General features: G+C 39.9%; 1 protein-coding gene across 2 annotated transcripts; it reads right to left on the bottom strand.

The window, feature by feature from the left end:
• Window positions 1-3,047: 3,047 nt before the first annotated feature.
• LOC144089166 (chaperone Ric-8A) lies at window positions 3,048-10,306 on the bottom strand. 2 transcript variants are annotated; one of them, XM_077620089.1, is made up of 14 exons: window positions 10,015-10,306; window positions 9,804-9,897; window positions 9,495-9,542; window positions 8,907-8,924; window positions 8,421-8,504; window positions 7,424-7,842; window positions 7,098-7,233; window positions 6,573-6,761; window positions 5,665-5,759; window positions 5,406-5,556; window positions 4,830-4,925; window positions 4,497-4,641; window positions 3,595-3,877; window positions 3,048-3,515 (listed from the first exon to the last, which is right to left on the bottom strand). In XM_077620089.1, exons 2-14 carry the CDS (start codon window positions 9,879-9,881, stop codon window positions 3,356-3,358), a joined length of 1,902 nt encoding a protein of 633 aa, XP_077476215.1. In that variant the 5' UTR covers window positions 9,882-9,897; window positions 10,015-10,306; the 3' UTR covers window positions 3,048-3,355. The 2 variants fall into 2 exon arrangements, with proteins under 2 accessions (XP_077476215.1, XP_077476216.1); XM_077620090.1 differs by lacking the exon at window positions 3,048-3,515 and having other exon boundaries at window positions 3,662-3,873.
• Between the last annotated feature and the right edge of the window lie 56 nt (window positions 10,307-10,362).

Below are 10,362 nucleotides of genomic sequence, written 5' to 3'. Positions count from 1 at the left end.
CCTGACCATTTATTTAACCGTATGTCCGCAATATGTATGGATTGGAGATCTGTCACGTAAAGTTAAATTGAAAAAGGTCCTTGGCGGAGGCGATTGTTTTTTTTTTTTGGAAGAGGTCACTCTAAAAGTATTCATCCTGAAATGTTCCATGATATTTTTCTTCCCGGCTGGGTTTAAGTCGGGGGATAATCGTTTAGCGTTTACATAGTGCTTTTTAATTTGCCATTTTTTGGGACGGATCGTAACGATCACCTCCTCGCTGTCACCAATTAGCTGGGGGGTGGGCAAAGGGTTTGTAGAAGCAACGGGGGTTGGGCTGCAAGAAGCACCTGACGCCGATCCACTGATTGCACTTGTAGGACACTAGTATTGTGGAAAGCTTTGCTCTTTATGAAAACCTAGATTTTGTGGAATAGTTTGAAATGAAAGCTTAGTTTTATGGGATGCTATGCCTTTAAATCAAATGAAAAGCCTTTAGTGTCATCATACACCGCTGCATATAATGAAATGGGTAAAATATCATTCAACAAAGGTGCTCTTAAATGAGTCAAAATGGTCAAAAGTCTGCATTTTGATGGCCAACATTTACAATAGGTCCAGAAAAAGACTTGGACTGGCTTGGAGAGTCTGCAACAGGGGTCCTCGAGGGCGGCTGTGGGTTGGGCCAGCATTTTTTTTTCCGAAACATCCAGCACAGACTCGGTCGGACTCAGTTGAAGCAACGGGGGTTGGGCTGCAAGAAGCACCTGATGCCGATCCACTGATTGCACTTGTAGGACACTAGTATTGTGGAAAGCTTTGCTCTTTATGAAAACCTACATTTTGTGGAATAGTTTGAAATGAAAGCTTAGTTTTATGGGATGCTATGCCTTTAAATCAAATGAAAAGCCTTTAGTGTCATCATACACCGCTGCATATAATGAAATGGGTGAAATATTCAACAAAGGTGCTCTTAAATGAGTCAAAATGGTCAAAAATCTGCATTTTGATGGCCAACGTTTACAATAGGTCCAGAAAAAGACTTGGACTGGCTTGGAGAGTCTGCAACAGGGCTCCTCGAGGGCCGCTGTGGGTTGGGCCAGCATTTTTTTTTCGAAACATCCAGCACAGACTCGGTCGGACTCAGTTGAAGCAACGGGGGTTGGGCTGCAAGAAGCACCTGACGCCGATCCACTGATTGCACTTGTAGGACACTAGTATTGTGGAAAGCTTGCTCTTTATGAAAACCTACATTTTGTGGAATAGTTTGAAATGAAAGCTTAGTTTTATGGGATGCTATGCCTTTAAATCAAATGAAAAGCCTTTAGTGTCATCATACACCGCTGCATATAATGAAATGGGTGAAATATTCAACAAAGGTGCTCTTAAATGAGTCAAAATGGTCAAAAATCTGCATTTTGATGGCCAACGTTTACAATAGGTCCAGAAAAAGACTTGGACTGGCTTGGAGAGTCTGCAACAGGGGTCCTCGAGGGCGGCTGTGGGTTGGGCCAGCATTTTTTTTTCCGAAACATCCAGCACAGACTCGGACTCAGTTGAAGCAACGGGGGTTGGGCTGCAAGAAGCACCTGACGGCAATCCACTGATTGCACTTGTAGGACACTAGTATTGTGGAAAGCTTGCTCTTTAGGAAAACCTACATTTTGTGGAATAGTTTGAAATGAAAGCTTAGTTTTATGGGATGCTATGCCTTTACATCAAATCAAAAGCCTTTAGTGTCATCATACACCGCTGCATATAATGAAATGGGTAAAATATCATTCAACAAAGGTGCTCTTAAATGAGTCAAAATGGTCAAAAGTCTGCATTTTGATGGCCAACGTTTACAATAGGTCCAGAAAAAGACTTGGACTGGCTTGGAGAGTCTGCAACAGGGGTCCTCGAGGGCGGCTGTGGGTTGGGCCAGCATTTTTTTTGTTCCGAAACATCCAGCACAGACTCGGACTCAGTTGAAGCAACGGGGGTTGGGCTGCAAGAAGCACCTGATGGCAATCCACTGATTGCACTTGTAGGACACTAGTATTGTGGAAAGCTTGCTCTTTAGGAAAACCTACATTTTGTGGAATAGTTTGAAATGAAAGCTTAGTTTTATGGGATGCTATGCCTTTTCATCAAATCAAAAGCCTTTAGTGTCATCATACACCGCTGCATATAATGAAATGGGTAAAATATCATTCAACAAAGGTGCTCTTAAATGAGTCAAAATGGTCAAAAGTCTGCATTTTGATGGCCAACATTTACAATAGGTCCAGAAAAAGACTTGGACTGGCTTGGAGAGTCTGCAACAGGGCTCCTCGAGGGCCGCTGTGGGTTGGGCCAGCATTTTGTTCCGAAACATACAGCACAGACTCGGTCGGACTCAGTTGAAACAACGGGGGTTGGGCTGCAAGAAGCACCTGACGCCGATCCACTGATTGCACTTGTAGGACACTAGTATTGTGGAAAGCTTGCTCTTTATGAAAACCTACATTTTGTGGAATAGTTTGAAATGAAAGCTTAGTTTTATGGGATGCTATGCCTTTAAATCAACACAGTAGAGTATGCGCCTACCACCGAAAAGAAACACAAGAACTTTAGGAGACTGCTCATATGTGTCAGAGAGATTCTGCTCTGACAACTGAGCTGAACTTTTATCTGTTAAGATTGTGCATGGCACAACAGAAAGTTAATGTTCCATGGCTTTTTTTCTATGAAGAACCCAGAGAGAGTTATTTAGTTCTTATTTATTTCATAAATAGTGTTATTTATTTCCTGTTTTTTACGTGAAGAACACAGAGAGGGTTATTTAGTTATTATTTATTTCATTAATAGTGTTATTATTTGTTTTCTGACTTTTTTCTGTAAAGAACCTGGAAAGGGTTATTTGGTTATGTGTGGCTTTCTGGAAAACAATAAAAAAAAAATTAAGCTCCCCTACGATCGTCACACTTTTTCTGTTACAAACTGACACCGGCCCCCCATCAGAGAAGGGAAAAGTTATGTGGCCCTCACAGGAAAAAGTTTGGGGACCCCTGCCCTAGGATATAAGAAAAATAATTATGCATAAAAAGGTTCAAAACATTTATTCATTAGAATAGAATCAAGTCAAAAGCAAGTTAAAACAGTAGTTTTGAATAATTATCTATGTTAAATTATGTATGAGCACATTTAATAATAAGTCAAATTTATGTCTACTTTTCGGAGTATAGTACAATATCAGATTGCTCAAAAATAAACGTCTCGCACGTGATTATCAGAAGTAAAGTTCTGTAGACATCTTACTATAACTAACAGATTCCTTATTCTTCGTTATACCTTATTTCAAAAAAAAAATCTTAACATGTTTGTCATTGAACTGAGGGGAATAAAATTCATGTTACTCAATATCCTTGTCTTCTTCCCTGGCCTCTGGCATCATGTCAATATCTTGACCTTCATCCTCAGCTTCCTCTTGCAAAGTGCACACTTTCATTTGTCTGTGTAGTGGAGCAAGTCTCCCATCCATGGTCACGGCATACGGCTGAATGAAGCGATTTCTAGGCGTACACCAAGTCAAAGCCGTGATGCAAATTCTCAAACCGGGTATCCGGGACGACAGATATTTTAAAGACTTACCGCGTTAGTCGGTTTATCATGCCGATGAGTTGACAGGCCTCCTCCTCCTTCTCCTCATCCGTCATCCCCTCCATCGGGTCGGGCTGCTCTTCCTCCACCCGACCCGTCACCAGGTTAATCCTGGCTTTGGCCTCGCGGTACTCTTCCGTGTCCGAGTCCGAGTCGCTGGAGTATTGGCTGGCGTGCCGAAAATCGGCGGAATTTCTTCTTCCGTTCAGCAGCCCTCGACCCGCCAGCAGACCGGCGGCGTTTCCGTAACCCGTGTACTTGACAAAGCGGCTGACTGGCGACAGAAAAACTAGCGATGATGGCACGCTACAGTTTTCCCGCAAAATCTAATGATTACGATGGTGGTACGGTGTAATGCGGGGGGGTCCAAACGTTTTTTTTTACTCCTTTGAGCCTGCACTGTTATTGTGGCAGTCAAGTGTGCTGACTGCTGAGCTAAAAGGCAAGCCTGGTCTCAACGGAAAAGGTTTTCATGACATTTTTGCACACACGCTACCGGATTAAAATAGCTCAGTAGTCAGCATGCTCGACTGCCAAGATGGCTTCAAATGCTGTTCATGGGGGCCACTATCACATGTTAATTTACTGTATTTGATAGATTGGACTCTGCTGAGACACAACCTATACTCCTTTTCCTGGTAAAAATAAGATAAATAAAGCACATAAAAATAATTTTAATCCCATTTCGCTGTTGGCCAGAGTTGTACAGTTGTTACCAAGTGACGTCACGGGCATACGCCATCTTATACCAGTGTTAGATGGTTACTAGTGATTGGCATGGGAACCAAAACAACAAAAATCAATGGGTTTTATTTCGTGTGGGAATACAGTAGCTATATCCCGCTAAGCACTGATGTGTTTCTTAACTGCAGTGACACAAGAGAGTCATTTACCGTTCTCCTTGCAGAGCACAAAGAGCAGCTCGGCAGCGCAGTGCTTCACATCTGTGTCAACATGGGTCATTAGCCGGACCAGCTGGCCTCTCAGTGTGGGGTCCTGCTCCGGACGGATGGCGACATCCCTCAGGGGAGGTAATATCTGCGGTCGTTTCAAAGACAGCATTGTCAGCACGGGCTACTGAATATTTCAAGGCTTGTATTCACAGATGTGCATTTGTCACCACACAAAATTCAAAAGGGACTCCCATTAGTGAAGCCAGATGCTAATATGCAGTCAATAACATTTGAAAATCAGAGCAAGAGCAACAAAAAATATAAAAAATGTACCTGTTGTCTCAAATAGTGGCGCGTCTCCCGGTGCACCCGAGAGCTCTCAGTCAGTAGATTTACTACAAGAATGAGTTTCTCCTTCAGCTTCTCACCCTGAAAATATGATGATAACTATACTTTCTTTCTAAACAGCTGTGAGTTACAGTCGAATGTGGATAGCCGGAAATGACTAAAGTTGCAGAATTGATTTAAAAATTGTTCCGGAAGATATCTATTGCAGATTTATTATTTTTATTATACTACATTTTTGACTGTCATCTAAATATTCATGCTCTCTACTTGACTACTGTAATTATGAGAGGCAAAAAATGACCCAGAACCAACAAAAAATACCCAGAAATCATCAGAAAGGAGATTGGAAGAGATGCATAAACAACAAAAAGCAACCCATAGTCAACAAAACGTGACCCATAAATTCCCCAAAAGTTATAAGACGTGATTCCCAAGAGTTTATTGGCCACTAGACCAACGTATCCCCACGCAATTTCTCTGGAAATTGCATTTTCTAGGGCACATACCGTATATGACACACTGGATTTATTGTTTTGGCAGTAAACAATTACATGCACTTGCCCTGTTCAGCCGTCTTTCCATAAACAGCAGCAATGTGTGGACACAGTCCATGTTGACACCTTCCCATTCGTGGGAGGCTTTGTCAACATGAACAGACAGCAGGACATCCAGACATGTCAATGGCAGTGCCGATAGCATGTTTACCGTATGCCTATAGTGAAGTGGGTTGAAAAATATTATTGAGGATTTTTCTGATCTTTTATGACGTAGGTGCTGCTTATTTGTCAGATGAATTTACATGAACACTTGTGGAACTGACCCCTGAATTTCCTCCTTGGAGTCCTCGTCAACAAATGTTAGTAAGAGGCAGTGTCGTAGCACAGCTGCTAGTCGACGATACATAGCCGCATCCGCCTTAATAAAACAGAAAATGGTGGTTATTTCTGTTGGATGGCATATCGTCGGGGAAATAATTGACTTCCTAAGTCAAGGGTGTCAAACTCGGGTTGGTTCGCAGGCCGCATTAACGTCAATGCCATGTCATGTGGGCCGGACCATTTTAGATTTAATATCTATATATTTTTGTATTTTTTTAAATTGGATTAAAAGAACTGGATCAAAAGCCCTAAATAGTCTGTTTTTAAAGATCTAAAGCAACGTTTATTTGAGCTTTTTTTTCTTAGTTATTGGAAAAGGTCTTTTAATCATGTTTTTTTTATTTCAAATGGAAACAAAATGTTTTTTTAAATTGGAAAACAGAAAATATTTGTATATTTATTTTTAGATTTTACAAAATGCTTTTTGAACTAAAAACACAAACGAAAGAAAATTTGATTAAAAAATTGCAATGATTGATTTTAAAAAGGGGAAAATCAGGAAATGTAATGTACATCTATAATAATTTGAATTTGATCCAAAAAACAGAAAGTCGGCACTCATGGTTTACTTTCTCGGGCCGCACAAAATGATGCGATGGGCCAGATTTGGCCCCCGGGCCAGCACTTTGACACCTGTGTCCTGAGTGATAGTATACAAAAATGTGGAGTGGCTACACAACCTACAAATGCATAATTAAGTAAGTAAGTAAATATTAGATTAACTGACTGAATTATTGTAAACAGTTGAGCATATCTCGGTGAATTTACTTTCCCTTTTAGAGTTGCACCTGAATGCAACACAATGTGAAGCATTTAAAAGTGTAATTTTACTTTTATATTTAACTTTCACCTCATTAGGCTCCTTCCTGTCGAACTTGTGTGCGATGTTGAAGAGCGTTTTGAGGATCTCAACGGCTTCGTTGGAAGTCTCCTTAGAAAGAGGAGGCGCTGTGGTGTCACTAAGCACTTCATATCCATTACCCCAGCTCACTGCCAAGCATTGCTCCAGAGCTTTGGTTAACACCGACATTCCTTGCTCCTGACACAAAGGCAAAACCAAATGATTCACAATGTTTTTTTCAGTTTTTTTTTTTTAATCTCATGTGCTTACATTAACATTTTTTTTCTCTGTGGCTATGTGTGACAAGGTTTTTTCACCTTTTCAATTAGTTTAAAATTCTATTTTCTTGGTTAAGTAAGACTAGTGACTGGCTTTGAGCTACTGGGCCGACAACATATGACATATTTCCCTCCATGAATTCAATTTTTAGTGTTTTTTTTTGTCTGACGCATTTTTGACTGCTTCGACTTGTAGCTCAAAGTGATTTATAGCTCGGAAAATACGGTATTGTTGGTCTAATTGAAGGTTTTGTACCTGCTGTAGCTGAAGCCTGAGTTCTGGCCTCAAAGCTGTCAGCAAGAAAAGTAATCTGAGCCTATAAAACTGGACACTGTTTGGCTTCCTGCTGTTGATGCCTTGCTTCACACTATCCCAAACAGCTTGCAGAAACCTAAAACAACATGAAGTGAAAGGCAGCAGCTAATGACAATCCTTTTTTCGTATAGGCCTGTGTACGGGTCAATGCACATATTGGGCTTCAAAATTATTGCAAACAGAAAGTTAAATTTTTCTGTTTTCATGTTGATAATAGTACTACATGTTCCCTATGTGACTTCTTAGGGTTTTTATTGGTTTCTCACCTGAGGGCGCTGACTCTTTCCTGTGCCTTTCGGCTGTTGTAGATAACATTGCACAAGGCCTTCAAAGCCTCCTTCCTGCACACATCTTCATCTTCTTCCATCTCTTCATCCTCCTCTTCTCCAGTCCGAGCTTTCTCCGACGTAACGGGGACCACAGAGACGACATCTACCAGACTAGCGTCAGAATGAATTTGACTGTGTTTTCTTTCTGAGCCATCTGCGGCTATTTTCTGCTGCCGTGGAGAAGCCTGTAATCGGACGCCTCCCAGGCTTGCCAATGTGGCAAGGGCGCCATCGGTGACCATGGGTCCCAGGCCCCGCCTATCACGGGACAGGATACGCAGCGTTTGGAGGCATTCTCTTAACACGGACGGTTGTAGCTGACTGCTGATAAAACTCAGCAGGGCAGCGGTAAGGTGCTGTTGAAGTTTATTAGATAGAAAAGAGACAGCAATTAAGATTCAGGCATTTTTTGGGACCGGAAGACGCACCCGAATATAAGCAGCACCTGCCAATTGTGAGAAGGAAATTGTATTTTTCTATATATAAGCCACAATGAAATATAAGATGCAGGGATTGTCATATTTAAAGACTAAGGATGTGAAAATATTATGTTTTCAACTGGATTGATACTTAAAAGTAGCGCCTTATAGTCTGAAATTTACGGTAAACAAAATATGAAGAGACTCAAAGAGTCTGAAACTGAAGCAAATGTAAACAAAACAACAACAAAAAATTAACTGGCAAACTGGAACCATAGACTATAAAAATACCGGTAAGTGATAGTTAATAATTGACTGACTTCAAATGAAGACCCAAAATGTCCAGAGTATTATTTTTTTTTTACATGGGACAATTCTACTTTTTCTGTATTGCTCATTTATTTTAATGTTCACATTTTGGAGCATTTGAAACCCCCCCAATTTAATGAAATGTTTTTTAAGCCCTTTAAATCGAGACATGGACCACCAATGACTGCAAAAACAATCTCGCTAACCTGTCGTAGAGGAAGATCTGGCTCTTCATCGTCAGAATCCATGTCAGAATCGGGAACACATTCCCTGGTTTTGTTCTTCCTGAACTAATCATTCAAGAAAAACAAAGAGTAAATAAAATTGTACACTCTCTATACTCTCAATAGAAAGAAGAAATAACAAAGTACTATTCCCGTGTCTGCGGATTTACTTCCCAGTGACCTACAACCATACTTTTTTTTAATAAATACTATATTCTTTGAAACATCTACACATATTCCCTGTGGTGTGAATATTAATTGTGCTGAGTCACGAAGCAAGCAACTAGTTATGATTAAAAATGTGTGTGGGAGAGTATATATATTGTGTATAGTGTCTGTCTGAGTCACTATTGTAAACACGTCCAGCTTATTGTAATACCATGAACAAATACAGTCAGCTCATCTCCTTGTGTGTGTGTGTGTGTGTGTGTGTGTGTGTGTGTGTGTGTGTGTGTGTGTGTCATTTACTTCTTCCAGCTCTTGTTGCTGCAGTCATTTAATCCATGAAATCCACGAATCCATCCATAGATATGCATGAGTAAAAATAGAAATGATAGCATCAGGGAGATTAGGGATGCCTTTTTATAAGGGTTTGACATAGAATAGCACAAATACTGTATATTATCTGAATGTGCTTTTCTGTATGTATCACCCGCATTATTTTACATGTAACCGTCAATGACAAGTGAATAAAACCCAATTTGATTATGTGTTGGTACTGACTCAGCACTTGTTCTATCCTATATTGAAAAAAAAATAAAAAAGGGTCCTCTTGAATGAACTGACAGTACCATAGTACTAAAGGATTACTGAAATGGTTTATACATTTGGTTGTGATTATATTTATAATGACTTATGAAAGCAATATGATTTTTTAAAACAAGTCAGTAATAATTGAATATCTCTCGTGCCCATTAGTTGTGTATGATATCCTTAAACTATAATTTGATATATTGATGGCATCAAAAAAAATAAACAGCTGTATTTAAAAAAATGTGTTTGATTGACATTATACATATTAAAAGGGGTACTTTGGTCATCTATTGAGTTACTGACCTTTTTTCTTTCATGTTCCTCACTGTTAAAAAAGAAGCACTCAGCATACTACAAGGGGAAAAAAAAGCACATTGAGGTCATAATTATTTGAATGCACTTCACTAATCTTCACTAAACTGAATTTATGGTCAAAGCTTGTTCAGTCTTTACAGATTCAACGTGAGAAAGTGAAAGGAATTGAAAAAGTTTCTTTTCAACAGCCATTGCAGATACTTTTCGATATGCTTTTTTGCTACAATTCACATTCATAGGGAATTATTTTTCTTCTTGAAATCGATGGCTGCAGTTGCCATGGAAACAGTGACGTACCTGGGCGTTATAATCCCGCAGGTAGCAGCGGACGCTGTCCTGGTCTCCTTGAACGATGCTCTCGATGATCCTCTCCATGGACAATTTTTCTAGACTGCAAACATAGCCACACAAACCAGTTTTTTTATGTACGTTTGCCAGTAAGACTTGGAAAAAAGAGACACTTAAAAAGTAGGGGAAAAAAACTGTTATTAACCTGGGCAGTACTCACCCATAAGCAGATAAGACGTAGATGCGTAGTCGTAGACTAGCACTGCAGGCTTCGGCACCCTCTGCTCAAGTGCTGCTGCATAATCGTATTTCTCAGCTAGAGCCACACACCTTGCCTCCCTGAATTACTCTCTAAGTAGTGGATTTAACCACACGACTGCAATAACTGTGGATCAAATTAAATCATCAATTCCTCTAAATTAAAGATTGCCAATGTGAACCTTTTAAATGTATTTATTTTGATCTCAAGTATTAACTTGATTCTGGTCAATGACATGGATTCGATGTCAAATTGGCTAATTTAAATAAAATATATTAGGTTTTTTTCTTCTTAAATAGGTTCATGTAA

The sequence above is a fragment of the Stigmatopora argus genome, chromosome 14 (genome assembly GCF_051989625.1).
Source record: "Stigmatopora argus isolate UIUO_Sarg chromosome 14, RoL_Sarg_1.0, whole genome shotgun sequence".
Classification (NCBI taxonomy): domain Eukaryota; kingdom Metazoa; phylum Chordata; class Actinopteri; order Syngnathiformes; family Syngnathidae; genus Stigmatopora; species Stigmatopora argus.
This window is presented reverse-complemented; position numbering and strand designations above follow the sequence as displayed.

What these genes read in the sequence shown, in the direction of transcription:
- LOC144089166 (XM_077620089.1), bottom strand. Translation starts at nt 9,881, where the DNA reads ATGGAGAGGATCATCGAGAGCATCGTTCAAGGAGACCAGGACAGCGTC. An exon ending in TGCGGGATTATAACGCCCAG is followed by an intron (nt 9,543 to 9,803) that starts GTACGTCACTGT and finishes TTCCCCTTGTAG; the next exon opens with TATGCTGAGTGCTTCTTTTT. An exon ending in TGTGCTCTGCAAGGAGAACG is followed by an intron (nt 3,878 to 4,496) that starts GTAAATGACTCT and finishes TTCTGTCGCCAG; the next exon opens with TCAGCCGCTTTGTCAAGTAC.